The 19,058-nt window shown below is 53.5% G+C and overlaps 2 protein-coding genes across 2 annotated transcripts; one reads left to right on the forward strand and one right to left on the reverse strand.

Moving 5' to 3' along the window:
* Positions 1-1,347: 1,347 nt before the first annotated feature.
* Positions 1,348-5,550, reverse strand: UBXN11 (UBX domain protein 11; the record flags this gene model as incomplete). The annotated part of the gene is given in 6 exon segments (XM_084274157.1): positions 1,348-1,513; positions 2,766-2,893; positions 4,430-4,507; positions 4,781-5,038; positions 5,042-5,122; positions 5,527-5,550. Coding segments are annotated over 6 exon segments (735 nt in total).
* Positions 5,551-6,306: 756 nt separating this feature from the next.
* Positions 6,307-16,317, forward strand: SF3A3 (splicing factor 3a subunit 3). The gene is made up of 17 exons (XM_084274229.1): positions 6,307-6,608; positions 6,689-6,736; positions 6,877-6,929; positions 7,378-7,483; positions 8,153-8,225; positions 8,612-8,703; positions 8,947-9,029; positions 9,371-9,509; positions 9,831-9,899; positions 10,724-10,791; positions 11,109-11,216; positions 11,522-11,591; positions 12,887-13,051; positions 13,164-13,274; positions 14,097-14,187; positions 14,565-14,620; positions 16,019-16,317. The coding sequence occupies exons 1-17, from the start codon at positions 6,513-6,515 to the stop codon at positions 16,094-16,096; spliced, it is 1,506 nt and encodes a 501-aa protein (XP_084130355.1). The 5' UTR covers positions 6,307-6,512; the 3' UTR covers positions 16,097-16,317.
* Positions 16,318-19,058: the final 2,741 nt, after the last annotated feature.

Here is a 19,058-nt window from a genome sequence, read left to right on the forward strand (position 1 = left end):
TACGGCAACTAAAAGTTCATCTGTGTTTTGTTATAATTTAATGCAAAAATACTGCACAAAGCTGGGGTCTGACCACCCAGCGTGGAGAAGGCTGGAGCTGGGGGCCTGTGTCCCTCAGGAGGCTGCCCAGGGAGATGGATGGGCCTGGAAGTGGGACCTGTACTGCTCTGTCTGCCCTCCACCGCAGCACGGTGCCAGGGCTCTCTCGCCAGCGTTAATGGCTCAGGGCTGCTCCAGAACAGCTGATGCTCTGGCTGTCTCCTCTTTCCTCTCTGAGTTGGCTTTTTTGCAACCCGGACCAAGTGTGTCTTGTTTTCCTGCCAAAAAAGCAAGTTTATAACCAGTGTTGTCTTCCGAGATGCTATTAAATGTTACTGTACCTTTCACATCGGTACCCCTGGGGTTTGGTTGGTTTTATTTAACATTTGGTTTTATTTTTACTATGGGTTAAACCTCATCCTGTGTAACCACTCTGAGTCATTTCCAGCTGAGTCAGTTGTGCTTGCTGCTGCAGCCTGACACAAAGATCTTAACACCTTAGATTGCTGCTGCTAATCAGAGGCTCACAGGCCTTGTCTGAATATCCCACAGCGTGGCAGCGACAGGTAATTCTCTTGAGCATTCCTCTTCTCTGCAGTAAGCATGGCAGCTGAGGGCAGGGAATAGCTTCAGCCAGGCCAGGGAGTAGAAAAGAAGCCCCTGGCACAAAGATCACCTGGTTGGTTATAGACCAGGATACAGAGGGGCAGTGGGAAAGGCTGCCCTTTAGAGTTCCCTGTCCACTTCTGTATCTGCTGTGGGTGTAAAGAGGAGGAAGGTAGCTTAGGGCTGTGGGATTGAGTCACTGGTCACGGGGAGCCTGTGGAAGCAACTGGTTTCCGCAAGTGGTGGTTCCTGTCATGAAGTTCTGCAGGTCCAGCTATGGTCTGAGGCGTCTGGGAAGTGCTCTGGGCGTCCTGCCTGCTCCCACAGCAACTCTGCCTTTGGAATCTTAATGGGAGCGGAAACTGCAGCTTAAGTAAATTGTTTTATCAGGAGCCTTTAACCAGGTCTGGGTGGCAGCTTGTGCAGGGCCTCAGCTAAAAGGCAACCTGCCAGAAGATGCTGCCTCACAGGAGCAGGAGAGCACCAGCTGGGAGTCAAATGGGAGCTGGTCACAGTGGAAAAGGGAAGAGTGCTGGGAAAAGGGGCCTGCAGTGCCCAGTCCCAGCCCCGGGGAGAGGAAGATGCTTTACTCAGGCTTCAGCAGAGAAGCAGCGAAGGGATTATGTTCTTCTCTGATGACATGGTGTCCTGTTGCAGCATCCAGCTCCAGGCAGCAGCAGCCTGCCAAGGGAGGGAGGGAGCTCAGGGCGTTGCAGCTGGGTTCGTCGTGGCTGCAGCCTGGGCCCCGCTGGAGCTGGGGGCTGTCCGTGGGAAGGAGTTGTTCACGTACAGGAAACCCAGCAGCATGATCTCCTGCCTGAGCCGAGTCTGGCTCAGGCCCAGGGACCATGTAACTGGGCCCGTTTCCCTTCAGGTGTAAGCACAGTTGAGATCTCTGGGGAGCAGCTGTGTGTGGAAAGCAAAGTGACCCTGGCTGTTTGTCTGTCCTGCTGCTCTAGAGAATCCCTAAGCTGAGCTCAGCCTGTACCAGCGCAAAGCTGGTAGCCTTCCCCCAGTAGAGATCAGCCTGAGTAACCTTCAGCAGCAGATGAGAAGCCAGGCCTTGGGTTTGAGCAGACCAAAATGCCCCTGTGTGGCAGCCCCCCTGTCCCGGGGAAGAGCATCCAGCCAGGAGGCAGCAGGATTGGGACTGGCAGCCTCTGCCAAAGGGTGATGCCGAATTGCTGCCTCTGGGCTCTTCTCTCCATCCCTGGCAATGAAACTAAATCTGCAGAGACGCTCCCCTCCTCCTCCCTTCCCAGCCAGGGAGGCTGTAACACAGCAAATGGCACAAGGCAGCTCCTTCCCCTTGCAGAGCGTAGGGCCAGCAGCTCCTGCTAGGAGCTGTTAAGCTGTTTGCAGCCCTGGCACCTCTTGGGAGGGTCCTTCTCTTCTCTGCAGCACCAAGGGGACACTGGAGATCCAGTCTCATAACTGCAGGCTCCTGGAGCTGTCTGTGTCTGCCCTCAGGGGGAAGGTACTGATGATCTCAGACTAGTTGGAGGCTCAACCCCTAGGAAAGAACAGCGCGATATTTCCTACACAGAGGATTCCCCCAAGGTTTTGCTGAGATGCTCTGGGTGATTCAGTTGTGGTTGTGTAAGAGCAGAGAGGGAAAACTGTTTCACAAGCACAGACTGAGCAGAAACAAGTGCTTCCCACCCAAACTGCGACCAGGCAGGCACGGAGCAGCCCATCGAGGCCACGAGCTGCAGCAGGGATGGAGACTCTTGCATCCCAACAGCATTTGGGAAGAGGGGAGAGCAAAGGGGTCCCCTCAGCTGCCCTTAATCCTCGCCAGGGGGATGTGTGAGCCCCTGGGCAGCACTGAATGCACTGGGGTATGTTGCTGGCTGAGCAAAGCAGGGTGTTTGTCCAGCAGCGGATCCCTTGTCCAAGCTGAAGGCTGCAGCTCAGCTTGCAGGCTGCACCAATGCCTTAAGCAGTGGCAATAGTGGGGGGAGCAGGGCTAAATGCCTGGAAGGAGGCAAAGGCTGCTCTGTTCAGACTGCTCTGTTTGAAGCACAGCTCTGGGAGCCTCAAGCAGCACCAAAGAAACCTTCCCTGGGGCTTGACAGGGCCGGGAGCAAAGCAAGGAGGGAAGGAAGTCCCCAGCCTACCTGGCATGGGCAAGGTGTTGGCACAGGTCCCTTCTGGTCTTTGTGAACAGCATCTTTACAACATGTGCCTGCTCCCTGCTTTCAGATTTGATGTGGAGAGTGCAGATATCAGGGCCAGAAGCTTCAGCCTCTTACCTATCATGACCCTGGGGGTTAGAAAAACCTCATCACCTGAGCAGCTCGGGCTCTGTGAGCTCTGCTCAGCAGGCAGAGCCTCTGGGCTGCCAGGGTGATCTGGACAGGGGAGAGGTGTTTCCCCTTTGGGAATGTCCTTGAAGATAAACATCTGTGGGTGAGCAGACAGACCCATAGATGAAAACGCTGCTTTGCTTTAACTTCCTAAAAGTGCCTTGGAAAGAGGGTGGCTGACCTTTTTTAGTGTCTTCATTTTAGGTAAGGGCTGTCTGGTAAGTACTTTGTCCTACTTTTTTGATTAAAAATAATCTGCTTGGTGGCTTTTGGGTTTGGTTTGGGGTTTTTTTAAGCTATTTGGGTCTTGTCTTGCCAGAAGACTGAGTGGAAAAATGTTGTTAGTGTGACGTCCCACTTGGGAGGTTTTCTCATTTACTGTGACCAAAACCAGCTCTTGACGTGGTTTCAAGCTCTTGGGCCTTGGCTTCTTGTCTGCAGGGCTCCTTCAGCATCCTTTGCTGCTGATAAAGGTGAATCTAGAAGGAGCTTGGCCCTTCAGAAATTGTCACCATCAGGTCAGTCCCTCTTATCTGCACAGGTCAGGAGATGATGTGCTGGAAAGCAGCCCTGAGGAAAAGGACTTGGGGGGACTCACGGATGAGAAGCTGGACATGAGCCACCAATGTGCATCTGCAGCCCAGAAAGCCAACCCCATCCTGGGCTGCATCACCAGAAGCGTGGCCAGCAGATTGAAAGAGGGGTTTGTCCCCTCTGCTCTGCTCTGCTCTGCTCTGGAGTAACCTCACCTGGTCACAGCACACCAGCTTTGGAGCCCTCAGCACAAGAAGGACATGGAGCAGGGGCCAGAGGATGCCACAAAAATGATCCAAGGGCTGGAGCAGCTCTCCTATGAAGCCAGGCTGGGAGAGTTCAGCTTGGAGAAGAGAAGGCTTCGGGGGACCTTATAGTGGTCTTCCAGTCCCTGAAAGGTACCTACAGGAAAGCTGGGGAAGAACTATTCCCAAGGGATGGAGCGATAGGACAGGAAAAGGGGAGATTTAGGTTGGATATTAGGAAAAAGTTCTTCAATACGAGTGTGGATCACTGGTGCAGGTTGCCCAGGAGGTGACCTATTTCCCGTGCGCTTGTGCCCTGCTTCCTTCGTGGCAGCGGGCAGGTGCCTGCTTACGTTTCAGATGCACTTGGAGACCTAGATGGAGTCCTCTGAGGCCTTCTGCCTGGAAACGTGGCGCGTGGCCACTTCTGAGAAATCAAAGAGCGGGGCCCCAAAGAACCTCCAATTTAAACTGCAAAATCCATTTAAACGGCAGCAAAAGAAACTCTCCCAACGTTGTTCTTGAGAGAGATTTGTTCAGTCTGGGTTTGAAAGCTTTTCCAGGGGATCTATTTGAGAACTGCAGGGAGCATCCAGCAGATTGGTCAAAGAAACTTGAATCATTTTTCTGGGGGGGAGTAACTAGAGAGTGATTTCTCCCCAAAAGGTGAAGAATAGGGGGTTTTGTGCTGCTTACCTGCAAAGGGTCATCATCTGGTTGGCACGTCTGCAACTCTGAAGGGCGATAGCCATCTGTAATTCCCTGCAGGCATTGCTGGAACAAGGTGAGAGCTCACAGTCATACCTCAGATTTTCTGTTTATCTTGTGACTGATACGTTGCTGCCCAAACACTCTGATTTGTGGTGTTCTTGCTGCACAGAAAAGTTTGGGTTTCACAGACACCCAGAATCTCCATTCTCCATCTCTATAAATTACTACACAAAGAGATATCAGCCTTTAAAGGCACCCTGGGAATGCAGGGGGGGAGCTGGGGGCGGGCATGGGTGTCTCCGTAGCTGCTGCTTTTTAGGACTGGGATGCGCTCACAAGCCCCATTTCTGTCTGTTCACTTTCCTGAGGCTTAGAGAATGATCCCAGGAGGGCTCTAGGTCTAATTCCTCTATGGGCATTTCCACACCTGTCCTTGCAGGACCAAAAGGATCTGTTGAACCCAACGATCCCATTTTGGTCCAGCGTAAGAGGGAGGGGTTTTGTCTGTCTCAGCGGAGCACCCCCAGCCATGTGCTCAGTTTGAGAGGTGCCTTCCCCAGCCAGCATGCTCAAATCCTTCACATTTTCCAAGACTTAATCAAAATCAATCTGGTATTTAGAACCAACCGCATCACGTGTGGCAGAGGGATCAGCGTTATGGCAGGAGGAGGATGCCAGCTAACAGCTTTCACCTCTCTGCGAATCCGGGGTGCGCTCGGGTCCAGACATCATTTTGGGCTGTCTGTGCATCCTTTGTCTTCTGCACTTCTGCAGAGCATGGTGCGACGTGGCTGTGGCACGGCCAGGTTTCCATGGGTGTGTGCAAATCCAGGAGGGCAGGGCAGCAGGTAAACAACCCTCTTGCTACAAGCTAATATACCTCCAGAGCTGGCTATGGGTGCAGCCAGCCCTTTGGACATCACACTAGCTCCTTGTCTTGGGTTGGGATTTCAGAGGGGTTGTGTTGTCCCTTGGTGTGGTGCTGTAAAATGCATGGTGAGGAACTTAACTAGTTGGATAAATGGATCAGGGCAGGCTTGATGAAGGGATGCCAGTGTATATGGAGCTGGTGGCCCACAGACTGCTGCTCCCTCTTCCTGGGACATTGCTCAGGATGCTTCTCTGGGCGATGAGCTGCTGGAGGCCAGCCCTGCCGAGAGGGATTTGAGGGTCTTGGTTGACAGCGAGTTAATCATAAGCCAGCAGTGTGCCCAGGCTGCCAGGAGCCCAACCACATCCTGGGGTGCGTCCAGCACAGCACAGCCAGCCCGTCCAGGGAGGGGATTGTCCCGCTCTGCACTGCGCTGGGGCAGCCTCACCTCGAGCACTGGGTGCGCTTCTGGGTGTCACAGTACGAGAGGGACACAAAACTATTGGAGAGTGTCCTGAGGAGGGCAGGGAGGGTGGGGAAGGGTCTGGAGGGGAAGGCTTATGAGTAAAGGCTGCAGTCCCTGGGGTTGCTCAGCCTGGAGAAGAGGAGGCTGAGGGGAGACCTCATGGGGTCTGTGGCTTCCTGATGAGGGGAGCGGAGGGGCAGCATCGCTCTCTCTCCTCTCTTTGGGGACCAGGGATGGAACCCCAGGGAACAGCGTGAAGCTGCCCCAGGGGAGGTGTAGGCTGGGTGTCAGGAAGAGGTTCTGCACTGAGGGGGGCCTGGCCCAGGCTCCCCAGGGAAGGGGTCCCAGCCCCGAGCTGGGCTGAGGGCAGGAAGCGTCTGGACGATGCGCTCAGTGCAGCTCTGACTGGGCTGGGCTGTGTGGGGCCGGGAGCTGCACTGATGGTCCCTGCGGGTCCCTTCCCACTCGGCACAGCCTGTGGCTCCGTGGCAGGGCCCAGCGACAGGGTGACTCGGAAGACCAGCCGCCGGGAGGTGCGGGCAGAGGAACAGCCTCAGCTGCCGCCGGGCCCGGCTCCTCTCCCCGCTGGTACCGCGGCGCCGCCAGCCCGGAACCTCCGCGCCGCGGCACCGGAACCTTCCGGCCGGGGCTCGGGTCGAGCCGGAGCCTTCCGGCGGGGCTCGGGCGGGAGCGGAAAGGGGCAGCGGCGGCTTCCGGGCGGGCGCGGGAGGATGGAGACGATCCTGGAGCAGCAGCGGCGGTACCATGAGGAGCGGGAGCGGCTGATGGACGTGATGGTGAAGGAGATGCTCACCAAGAAGTCCACGGTGCGCCCGGGGCCGCGGGGAAGGGGGCAGGGAGGCGGGCGGGGTCCGGGCCGGGCTAACCCCGCTCCTCTCCCCTGCAGCTCCGCGACCAGATCAACTCGGACCACCGGACGCGGGCCATGCAGGACGTGAGTGCGCCGGGGGCGGGCGGCGGGCCCGGGCTGGGCTCCGGCAGCGGCGCGGCGCGGGCCAGGCCTCCGTCCGGTGCCGAGCGGGGCCCGGCCCCGGTAACATCCTCCGCGGCCTGCGCGGCTCTTGTCTGTTCCAGAGGTACATGGAAGTGAGCGGCAACCTGCGGGACCTGTATGACGACAAGGACGGGTGAGTGCTCGTGCGGCCGCCCCGCTGCGAGGTGCCTGTGCCTGAGGTGGGCCCACAGTGTGGTGCTGGGCCCGGGGTAAGGGGTGAGCTCATCAGTGTCTGTAAACATGTAAAGGGTGAGAGTCAGGAGGCCAGAGCCAGGCTGTGCTCAGGGGGGGCAGCGACAGGACACGGGGCAGCGGGTGCAGCTGGAGCAGAGGAAGCTCCAGGGGAAGGTCAGGAGGAACTTTGTCCCTGTGAGGGTGCTGGAGCCCTGGGACAGGCTGCCCAGAGAGGCTGTGTGTCTCCTTCTCTGGAGACATCCAACCCCCCTTGGATGTGTTCCTGTGGGATTCAGCCTGGGGGATCCTGCTCTGGCAGGGGTGGGACTGGAGGAGCTTTCGAGGTCCCTTCCAGCTCCTGATGCTCTGTGATTCCACTCATAACTGGTCCTTTCCCCTGCCCCCAGGCTGCGGAAGGAAGAGCTCAGTGCCATCTCGGGGCCCAATGAATTTGCAGAGTTCTACAACAGGTTGAAGCAGATTAAGGAGTTTCACCGGAAGCACCCGAACGAGGTGGGTGTGTCCCTGACCAGCACTGTGGTGTCACTTGAGAAAAAAACATGCACAGAATCACAGCATCACTAGGCTGGAAATGATCACTGAGTCCAACTGATTCCATCCCCTACTGAACCACGTCCCTGAGCTCCACATCTGCCCATCGGTTAAACACATCCAGGGATGGTGACTCGACTCCCTCCCTGGGCAGCCTGTGCCAGTGCCCCAGAACCCTTTTTGGGGAAGAACTTTTTCCTAATGTGTGATCTGACCCTGCCCTGGCACAGCTTCAGACCACCCCCCTCATCCTGTCCCCCATTTCTTGGGCAAAGAGACCAACCCTCACCTCTCTGCAGCCTCCTGGCAGGGCAGTGGAGGTGGGGAGAAGGTCTCCCCTCAGCCTCTTCTTCTCTAGGCTGAACACCCCCAGCTCCCTCAGCTGCTCCTCATAAGATTTGCTCTCCAGCCCCTTCCCCAGCCTGGTTGCCCTTCTCTGGACACCAAATGTGAGATACTGTGTTCTCCACTCTGCCTGTGTTAGCTCAGGAACATCCTACTGCTGAGCTGGCGCTTGGACTCTCCTTCCTCACCAGTTAGCAGTGTCATTGGCTGTGATTGTTGTATTGGTCATTCTGGGTCATTAGCCAAAGTAATACTTTTTTCTGCAATTTCTGTCTGCTCCTGAAGATCTGTGTTCCAATGTCAGTGGAGTTTGAGGAACTGTTAAAGGCCAGAGACAACCCAAGTGAGGAAGCTCAGAGTAAGTTTGCACGCTTTTTTCTGAGGCCGGTTTAAGTGAAAACATGGTGCTTTCCTGGGAGGTGTTTTTTAACTGCAAGTTTCAAAGTTCCACCTCCCTGTTACTTCAGAAGAAGACTTCTGAAGATTGTTCTTTTGTCATTAAATCCTTCCAAACTGCAGCCCCCTGGAATATGCCACAGTTGTGCTCCTCTTGAGGAGCATTGCAGTGGGCTTCCACAGAGCTGCAGTCAGGCCTCTGGTCCATAAGCATCCCACTTGCATATTGAAACATCATCTTTAAGCATAAATCAGTCCACAGTTCAAAGTTTTCAAGTTCCAAAGCTCATATATAATGAGTAGGGAAAACTAAGCTCATAATAAAGCTCTTTGTGATCTTTCCTGCAGATCTAGTGGAGTTCACAGATGAGGAAGGGTACGGACGGTACTTAGATCTGCATGATTGTTACCTCAAGTACATCAATCTAAAGTCATCAGAGGTAAGTGGCTGCCTAGGGCAGTGTTTCAGGCTGAGGGGTTTTTCTTTGCTTGGCTCGTCCTTGGGTTTTTTTCCCTACATAAATAAGTTTATTTCCAAGTAGCTGTTTTAAAGTCACTTTGCACTTTCTGAAGTCTGGAATAACCCCATCAGCTGGGGCTTTTCTTCTGGTCTGTGAACTGGAAAGTGGATGTTCCTTCACCTGTGTGTGCGTAAAGTCTGACCCTGAGTTTTTTGTTCTTAGAAACTGGATTATATCACTTACTTATCCACATTTGACCAACTCTTTGATATTCCCAAGGAGAGAAAAAATGCTGAATATAAGAGGTGAGCCTTTTTGCCTACCTGCTGCTTTTATGATAGCTGATGAGGAGGAATGTGCTTTTTGGGTGCAGAGCTGCTGAGGATACAGACTTGTGTAAATCAGGGCACTGAGCTGTAGTAACTCGATCGTGTGTCTGAGCTCTGAGGAAGCAGCACAGCAAGAATGTGGAAAGTCCCATCCTTCTCTGCAGAAGGACTTTATCTTTCTAGAAATGGTGTGTTGAAAACTGTTGTGATCTCAATGTCTTCCCTTTGGGGTGCTGGAGGGTGATTACTTCCCAAAGATGCAATTAAGGAAATACATTAGAGGGGTGATGTTGAATTACCTGTGATTACTCTGCCAGGTACCTTGAAATGCTTCTGGAGTACCTCCAGGATTACACGGATCGAGTGAAACCCTTACTGGACCAGAATGAACTTTTTGGGAAAATTCAGACAGAGTTTGAGAAGAAATGGGAGAACGGGACGTTCCCCGGCTGGCCGGTGAGCAGGTTCAGCCCCTCTGAACCTTCCCTGTTTGTGAGAGGTTTGCTGGGGGTCTGTAAAGTCATCACTGAGATGAAGTCCCACAGCAAGATGCCACTTAATAGGAACTTGAATTTGAAACGTGATATAACTGGCTTGAAATGAACCTTGTTTATGGTTTTCTTGTTTTCCGTCTTCTCTCTCCTTCCCTTGCTCAGTTTAGTGAGAGACTTTTTCCTCTGTGAAATGAACTGCTTTTCTGGGGTTTACTTAGAGTGTTACATCACATGAAGCAGTGTAGGGTGTCACAACGATCTTGCCTCTGTGTTTTCTTGGCAGAAAGAGACCAGCAGTGCACTCACTCATGCAGGAGCCCATCTGGACCTCTCTGCCTTTTCCTCTTGGGAGGTAAGTTTTCAGCGCTCTGCACCCAGTGCTAAATTTTGAGTGGGTGGAAGCTTTGTCACTTTGTGCCTTTTCCTATTTCCCTTGGTGTGCTTCCACCTCTGGCTCTCTGCTCCCAATAAAGCTTTGATTATGTGAACTACTTAATTTCTGTGGTTGGGGGGCATTAACTTGAAAGATGTGGGCTCCTTGGTTCAGGAAGGACATAGAACTCCTTGAAAGAGCCCAGCACAGGGCACTGAGGTGAAGGGAGTGAAACCCCTTCCTGATGAGGAGAGGCTGAGGGAGCTGTGCCTCTTTAGGCTGGAGAAGAGGAGACCGAGGGGTGAGCTCATCAGTGTCTGTAAACATGTAAAGGGTGAGAGTCAGGAGGCCAGAGCCAGGCTGTGCTCAGGGGGGGCAGCGACAGGACACGGGGCAGCGGGTGCAGCTGGAGCAGAGGAAGCTCCAGGGGAAGGTCAGGAGGAACTTTGTCCCTGTGAGGGTGCTGGAGCCCTGGGACAGGCTGCCCAGAGAGGCTGTGTGTCTCCTTCTCTGGAGACATCCAACCCCCCTGGATGTGTTCCTGTGGGATTCAGCCTGGGGGATCCTGCTCTGGCAGGGGTGGGACTGGAGGAGCTTTCGAGGTCCCTTCCAACTCCTGAAGCTCTGGGATTCTGGGATCTGGCTGGATTTGTCACATTCCTCATTTTCCAGCACACCTTTCCATTCCATCCTTGGATACAGTTTGTTGGTGGTTTTTTTTCTTTTTTAATGAGCTAAAGTGGACACACATCCATAGCTATCTAACAGCTTCTCTTTCCTTGTTATTTACTTTCACTGAACAGGAATTGGCTTCCCTGGGACTGGACAGATTAAAATCAGCTTTACTGGCCCTGGGACTAAAATGTGGCGGGTAAGGTGCAGTCATTTTATAGCTTTCTCTTCAGCTTTTGAGGTTTTCCATCTTTATGGGATGCTTGTTTTGTCTCTCTTGTTTACAAGAATTACTTTATTGGCATTTGAAAGACAGAAGATTGAGAATCAACTGTGATCTGTTGTTTTAAAAGTGTCCTGAAATCTCTTGGAGAGAGGAATTTGGCTTAAGGAATGAAGACAATGAATCTCACGTCTCCTAACAGCTAAATTTAGAACTTTGTTGCATGGATTCAAATAGTTTTTGGGAAATGTAAAGCTATGGTTTGGACTTGTCTCCTCCCCATTTTCCTGCAGGACTCTGGAGGAGCGTGCTCAGAGACTTTTTAGCACTAAAGGCAAGTCACTGGAATCACTCGATCCTTCCTTGTTTGCTAAGAATCCAAAGACAAAAGGAAGCAAACGGTGAGTCCCTGCAGGTTGTTCTCAGGTTGGTGGTGTTCTCACTTGGATGAGGAGTATTCCAAAGGCATTGCTCTTGTGTAGCCCTGACAGAGAGATCCTTGGAGTGTTAGAAGCCTTTTGTGTTGGGCAATGTAGTCCCACACCAAACAGAAGACACCAGAGCTTAATGGTTTCTGTGCAGTTTGGTTCACACAAGCTGTTTGGTCCTTGTTTCTGTTCTCTTGCTGTATGCAAGGCAGATGTGTCTTTAGGAGTTCACATGGTGCTTGCAGTTCTGACATGGTCTTCATAAACTTTATTTCCAGAGACACTGAAAGAAACAAAGATCTTGCCTTCCTGGAAGCTCAGATTTACGAGTACGTGGAAGTTCTTGGGGTAAGGATTTTGTTTTGTCTTTGAGCTTTTTATTTCAGAGCTGTCAGGTAGTGACTGGAAGGTCATCCCCAGCTTTGCTGGCTCTTTTGTAGCCAGCATGCCCAGAGGAGTTATTGTCATGCCCAGAGTTGTGGTGTTTCAAGGTGTGTGTTAGCAGATAGCTTTCTCTGTCATAGAATCATAGAATGGTCTGGGTTGGAAGGGACCCCAACAGTCACAGAGCTCCAACCCCCCTGCCACAGGCAGGGACACCAACCTCCAGGCCTGGAGCTACACAAGGTTGCCCAGGGCCCCATCCAACCTGGCCTTGAACACCTCCAGGGACGGGGAATCCACTACCTCTCTGGGCAGCCTGTTCCAGCACCTCACCACTCTTTCTGTAAAAAACTTCCCCCTAATATCTAATCTAAACCTTCCCTCCTTTAGCTTTAGTCCATTCCCCCTTGTCCTGCCATTATCTGCTCTTTTAAAAAGTCAGTAAGTAGAATACAAGCAATCACGTTTATATTTCCATCAGCTAATTATTTGTTGTGCTTTTGTGCACAGACCCAGCAGCAGAGGCTGCATGTCCCCTTGAGGAGCCTGGCTTGTTACAGAATCACAGATTGTAGGGGTTGGAAGGGACCTCCAGAGCCCATGGGGTCCAACCCCCTGCTCAAGCAGGGTCCCTAGGACAGGGGCTGGAATCTCTCCAGAGAAGGAGACTCCACACCCCCTGGGCAGCCTGTCCCAGGGCTCCCTCACCCTCACCGGGAAGAAGTTCTTCCACATATTGGTGCAGAACTCCCTGTGCTCCAACTTGAGGCCATCGTCCCTTGTCCTGTCCCCACAGACACTGAGAAGAGGCTGCCCATTTCCTCGTGTCCCACACTTCAGATATTGATAAACATTAACAATTGTTGTCTTGGTTTGGTTTTTCTTCTTCTTTCTGGTATTATTATTATCAGTGCAGATAATTTCTGTTTCACGCCTGTGTCACAGTGTACTGCAAACCTTTTCTTGCTCTGCCCTGACACTTGCCTTACATCCTTGCTGCAGCTCGGGGTGTTTGCTTTAGCAGGCTGGCTGTTGCTGTTAGCTCCTTGTCTTGGAAGTGCTAATGGCAGCACAAGTTTCCCATTCTTTAAAAGCAGGGAAAGTTCTATTAAAACCACAAGTTGTTGGGCTAAATGAAATGAGAGCTCTCTGTCTTGTACCATCTTCTGTTCCCCCTCCTACGCTGAGGAAGCGTGTCCCTCCACAGGACGCTTCCCTTCTTTGCCAGGAACAATCCCTCCTCTTTTCTCCCACTCCAGGAACAGAGACACCTCACTCATGAGAACGTGCAGCGTAAGCAAGCGCGCACCGGTGAAGAGAGGGAGGAGGAGGAGGAAGAGCAGATCAGTGAGAGCGAGAGTGAAGATGAAGAAAATGAAATCATTTATAATCCCAAAAACCTGCCTCTGGGTTGGGATGGCAAGGTAACTGAGATTCCTGGGGCTGGGAAGTGGGAGGTGCAGCTGGGTCCATGCTGCTCTTGTGTTTGAACCTGCTTTGCCTTCAGCCTGATCTGTGTTCCTCTCTGCTTCTCAGCCAATCCCATACTGGTTGTACAAACTGCATGGCCTAAACATCAACTACAACTGTGAGATTTGTGGTAACTACACCTACCGAGGGCCCAAAGCTTTCCAGCGTCACTTTGCAGTGAGTAACGTGTGGCGACATCACCGTGGGTGCTGCAGCCAGGTGGTCTTTATGAAAAGAAACCAGTAAATTACTGGAGTTGTCCCAGTGGCGTTTCTTCTGCTTCCCAACGCGTGGGGCTAGGCTGACGCTGTGAATCACGTAGGGTGTGCTGAGATCTCTTCTGCTGATTTCGATGTGCTCCCTTCTTGTTTGGCCAAGAAGGTTTTAGGGAGGTGATTGTGCCCCTGTACTGGGCACTGGGGAGGCTGCACCTTGAGTGCTGGGTCCAGTTCTGGGCTCTTCAGCATCAGAAGGACATTGGGGTTCTGGAGCGAGTGCAGAGAAGGGCAACCAGGCTGGGGAAGGGGCTGGAGGGCAAATCCTCTGAGGAGCAGCTGAGGGAGCTGGGGGTGTTGAGCCTGGAGAAGAGGAGGCTGAGGGGAGACCTTCTCCCCACATCCCCTGCCCTGCCAGGAGGGTGCAGAGAGGTGGGCGATGGTCTCTCCAGCCAGGGGACAGGAGCTGGGACAAGGGGCAATGGGCTCAAGCTGCCCCAGGGCAGGGTCAGCTCAGCTGGGAGGGAAAAGTTCTTCCCTGGCAGAGTTGTGGGGTTTGTGGCACAGGCCACAGGTCTGACAGCGGAGTGCCTGCTGGCTGCCAGCGTGCCGCTGCGTCTAAAACACAGGAAGAATTATTTGTGTAGAGGTTTTTAGAGCTGACAGATTGGGATCTTGAGAGTATTTATTTCAGCCTGCCCAGGTGTTCCTAAGTCTTTAGTCTTGGACGCTGAATGAAGGGACATGCCCTCTCCTGGGCTGACCGCTCGCTGCTTCTCCGCAGGAGTGGCGCCACGCGCACGGGATGAGGTGCCTGGGCATTCCCAACACCGCGCACTTCGCCAACGTCACGCAGATCGAGGACGCGGTGTCACGTAAGTACCGGTGCCAGAGCCGGGGCGTGGGGCACCAGGATGGCTGCTGCCAAAAACGAATCCTTGCCTGAAGGAAACCAGGCAGGTAAAGCCTGGGTTTCCCAAACAAGCTATCCATACCTCTGGGGCTGTGTCTCTGGTTTTGGACCTTTCTCTCTTGTCCCATCCTGAATGATCACTTCAAAGCTTTATTTGCTTTAGTTCTCCTGCTTTTCAGTAAGAGGCACAGGGGAATGATGCATTTGGAGTGGATATCAGATACATCCCTGGCCTGCTGAAGTGATGGCAGCATTTTAAAAGATGGGAAAAAGTATGTTTTACTAGATGAAAAACTAGTATCTCAATGACATCAGGTCCTCTTTGATTTTTATTTGCAGTGTGGGCAAAGCTGAAACAACAGAAGGCTTCAGAGAGATGGCAGCCCGATACTGAGGTGAGATGTTAGAGGCATTTAGCTGTCTCTGGTCCCCTGGATGTGGGAGCCCCCCAGTCACCTTGTGTGGGCAGCCCCTGCACATGGGAGAGGTTTGCAGGAACCTGGTTGCACAGCTCCTGTGAGTGATGGTGTATGAAAAGCAGTCAGGGGGCTGCGTTGGGAAGTGGTTCTGGTAGGACAGGCTCAGCCCTTGGAGAGAATCTGTGGATCCTGCTGCTCTGTGGTACCGGTGTCGTTGTCATCTCACTTTTGTGAGAAGAAAAACCAGTGGGCAGTGTGTTTACTTCCATACTGGTGCCTCTCCTGAAGCTTCCACTTCAAACCATTTGTCAGCAGTTGGCAGGGCAGCTGTGGGACATGTGGCCTGCAGTGCAGCTTGTCATGTCCCCACCCTGAAAGAGCTCTTCTTATGGAGCTTGCCAGCAGATCATAGAATCACAGACCGGTTTGGGTTGGGAGGAACATCAAAGCCCATCTAGTTCCAACCCCCTGCCACAGGCAGGGACACCCTCGCTAGACCCGCTTGCCCAAAGCTCCATCCAACCCGGCCTTGAACACCTCCAGGGATGGAGCTTCCACAGCCCCACTGGGCACCCTGTGCCAGGGCCTCCCCACCCTTAGAGTCGAGTTTCACAGAATCATTAAGGTTGGAAAAGCTTTCCAAGATCATCTATCCCAACTATTCCCCCACCACCTCTGTTATTCTCTTACCCACATCCCTCAGTACCTCACCCAATCTTCCTTTGAGTACCCCAAGGGACAGTGACTCCCCCACCACCCTGGGCAGCCTGTTCCAATGCCCAAACGCTCTTAGGGAGAGGAAATTTCTCCTCATTTCTAACCTGAATATCCCCTGGCACATTCTGCAGCCATTCTCTCTCCTCCTGTTGCTGGTTCTCTGCAAAAAGAGGCTGAGTCCAGCTCACCACAACCTCCTTCCAGAGAGTTGGAGAGAGTGATGAGGTCTCCCTGAGCCTCCTCCAGGCTAAACAGTCCCACGTCCCTCAGCTGCTCCTCATCAGAGTTGTGCTCCAGCCCCTTCCCCAGCCTGTTCCCTTCTCTGGACACGCTCCAGGGCCTTTGTGTCTTCCTTAGAGTGAGGGACCCAAAACTGAACCCAGTATTCAAGGTGCGACCAGCGCTGAGCACAGGGAGATGATCACCTCCCTGGTCCCGCTGGCCACACTATTCCTGATCCAGGCCAGGAACATCTAACCTAACCCTCCCCTCTTTCAGCTTGAAGCTGTTCTCCCACTTTCTTGTAGGAAAAATCCACTGCAAACCTTCCATAGCGAGGGGCTTGGCGGGGTGCTGGTGCTCTGTGGGTTGTGCTGAGATTCACCTGCAGTGCTACAACCGTGTCCAGGTGTCTCTGACCTGTTCATTCCATTCTAGGAGGAATATGAGGATTCCAGTGGGAACGTGGTGAATAAGAAGACCTACGAAGACTTGAAACGTCAAGGGCTGCTGTGACTTTTCCCCAATGAAGGATTTCACATCCAAAAAGCAGTTAGAGCAGCATTGGCAGCTCTGGCTCTTCCTTTGGTGTCTGGATTTTCTATGTGCATGAGTGTAGATTTCAAGGATACTTTATAGAATCACTTTTAGTAATTCCCCTCGTGAAAAGCAGACTTGTGACCTTATTTTATATTAAAAAAGAAAGAAAAAAGGAAAAATAAATGAGTTTTAATTTAGGAAGTGTTGAGAGATTTGTCTCCTTTTGTGTGCTGGAAGGAAGAGCTTTGATTATGATATTTTTCCAAATGCTTTTTGCCTGGTTTAAATAGAAGCAAATGTTCTCTTACTCCTGTTCTGATGGAATCTTCTGTGATGAAGGTGGACATTCTGTAAAGCCCATGTGAACCTGGTGTGCTGACAGGTAATGCTGCCTGGTTTGCTTTGGGCTTCTGTGCAAAACAAACTTCCTTGGCTCGTGTTGCTGCTTTTACCTGCTCTACCCGTGGAGGTTTGCTCACTGTGGGGTTTCTCAGGGGATCCACAGCAGAACCTGCTTTAGCTGGGGCCGTGGGGACACTTCGCGGTCACTTCTCCGGTTCTCCGGCCCCTCGTGTGGGGTTTCCTTCTGGTACAGGGTTGACTTGATGGGGCATCTCCCAGGAACCCCCTCACCGTGCCGGGGCGGTTGGTGTCTCCAGGTGCTGTGGAGCTGCAGGTAACCAGCGCTCTCCCTGGGGTGATGGTTTGTGCAGCCGATGGTTGGCAGGGCTGGGGCTTGTTGCCGGCACTGGGGAGCGAGCGCGTGTTGGCAGGTACCACCCTGCAGCGCTGCGCAGGGACAGTCCACCACCGGCAGCGGCTGCAGGCTTTCGGCGCGCAGGCAGACGGGGTGAGTTGCTGTGGGCTCCTTCCTTCCCTGCCCCAGGCCTGGTGGATGCTTGTTGCTGTTCTGCCCTGGAACTGGGCTGAGTGTGAGGGCACCCTGCTCAGCAGGGTTGTCTGAAGCTGACTGGGGTGGTGGCTGCCCTGGGTGGGAAGGTGGGAGACATGCCAGGCTGTGTGGCCTTCTTCCCTGAATGAACAGCCTCTGGGGAAGCTTCAGCCATTCCAGGGTCTTGGGGAGTGCAAACGGGCCCTAAATCCTAAGATTTAGGGAGGGAGAGTGTTACGTTTCTCTTTGGAGAACTTGGCTATGGAGCCTGAACTGAGAAACTGGGGAAACTGAGGCACTGGAGTCGTATCTCTGCTGCTTCCTAAGCTAAACTGGTAAAGATTTGGGATGAAAGCAGACAGATTCCAACAAAATGAGCTGGGTGTTGTGGGAGGCACGGAGAGGTAGAACTTCCCAAACCATGGAGGGGGGAGGCTGGGAAATCTGCTCCTCTGAGGGCTGGTGGCCTTGGGTCCACCCTCCCACCATGGGTCACATCTTTCTTTGCCCCAGCATCACCAAACTGCTGTGTGATGCCAAGCGTCGTCTGTCTGTCCATCCGTAACCACGGCTGCTCTGTGCAGCGCAGGTTACCACACCAACAGGAGCAGGTGGTTCCCCAGGGGCCTGGGGGGGCGGTGTTCCTGCCCCACCAGCTGCACCGTACCCATGGGTGCAGCAACATGGGTGGTTCTGGAGAGCATCTTTGGAGAGGAGCTGCTGTGGGTGTCCTGGGGTTTAGCCTGTACCAGCTTTGGGCTCATGTGAAGGGTGTAGGGAGCTGCCCCCCGTGGGGTATCTGCCCACACCTCCATGGGGGGCAGCTCCCTACACCCTCCGACCCTATGGTCACAGCACTCAGCAGCAACACAGCCAAGAGCTAGGTGAACCCCCAAACCTTCTCCCCCAAAGATGCTTGCAGCCAATGTCCTTGGGATGCTCCGTGTCCCCTGCGCATCCCAGCCCCTGACAGCTCCCAAAAATCCAGCCAGACGAGGGGTTACTGATGTGTTAGATGAGAGCCTGCTGAGGTGACCCAGATGGCAGTTTTCAGAGGTGCTGGTGGTGGGTGGGTGCTGTTACCACCTGTCCTCCTGCTACAGGCACCCAGAATAGTGTGCTGAACAGCCTGTATTTCTCCGGTGTCCCACCACATCCAGTGTAAAGGCTGTAAAACTTCCTAGGAGAAAGGTTTCTTCCACAAACAATAAAGACCTCAACAGGAGAGATCTTTTTTGGAGCTTGTTCTGATGTTGTTTGTGCCACGACATCCTGAGCCAGGCGTGGGACAGAGCATGTGCTGTGGTGACTGCGGCTGGACTGTCCCCTCCTGCTGCCCGGCTCGGAATGTGCCTCTTCCCACCAGGTCCCAAGTGAAGCTGTGGGTGGATGAAGATGTCAGGTCACCGATGGTCCATGCCCCCTGCTGAAGGTAACAGGGGCTCTGCTGCAGCGTGGCGAGCGGTGTCTGTCCCAGCGTGTCCAGGGTGTCTGTCCCTGCCCTGGCTTTTGGGGGCTGACCTGGTGGCTCCCTGGGGCGAGGGGTGGTCCCATAGGGCTCTAGTCAAGGGGAGGCTGCTGTGCAGGGCTGGGGTCAGCAAGGATCCCCGACCTCAGGTTGGGCTCCCCAAAACCTCCCCAAGGGGATCCAGTCACACCCTGCTCCCGGGAGGCTGGTGGGGGCTGGATTTGGTGTGTTGGGGGTGCGCTGCCTGTGCTTCGGGGAAGGTTCTTTGGGTTGGGGGTGAAGTGGGCACCAGATGAGGTGGTCTCAGTCATCTTCTCTCCGTTCCAGGCCTGCTGCTCTGCGTCTTGGCCCTGCACCTCTGGATCCAGGACCCTCTTGCCTCAGCAGGTGAGCTCTGCACCCTAAGGGACACCTGGGGCTCCTCTGGGAGCGTGATGTAGGATGGAGGATGGAGATGCACTGAGGAACTCTTTTTCAAGGTTTTTGACCCCAGAAAAGCCTGTTCTTCACAGGCAGTGTGGCTGGAAGGGTGGGAGAAGCTGTTTCAACATCTGTCTGTTGCGCTGTTGCCTGTTGTC

Source organism: Gallinula chloropus, assembly GCF_964237585.1.
Source record: "Gallinula chloropus genome assembly, chromosome: 22".
NCBI classification, from domain to species: Eukaryota; Metazoa; Chordata; class Aves; order Gruiformes; family Rallidae; genus Gallinula; species Gallinula chloropus.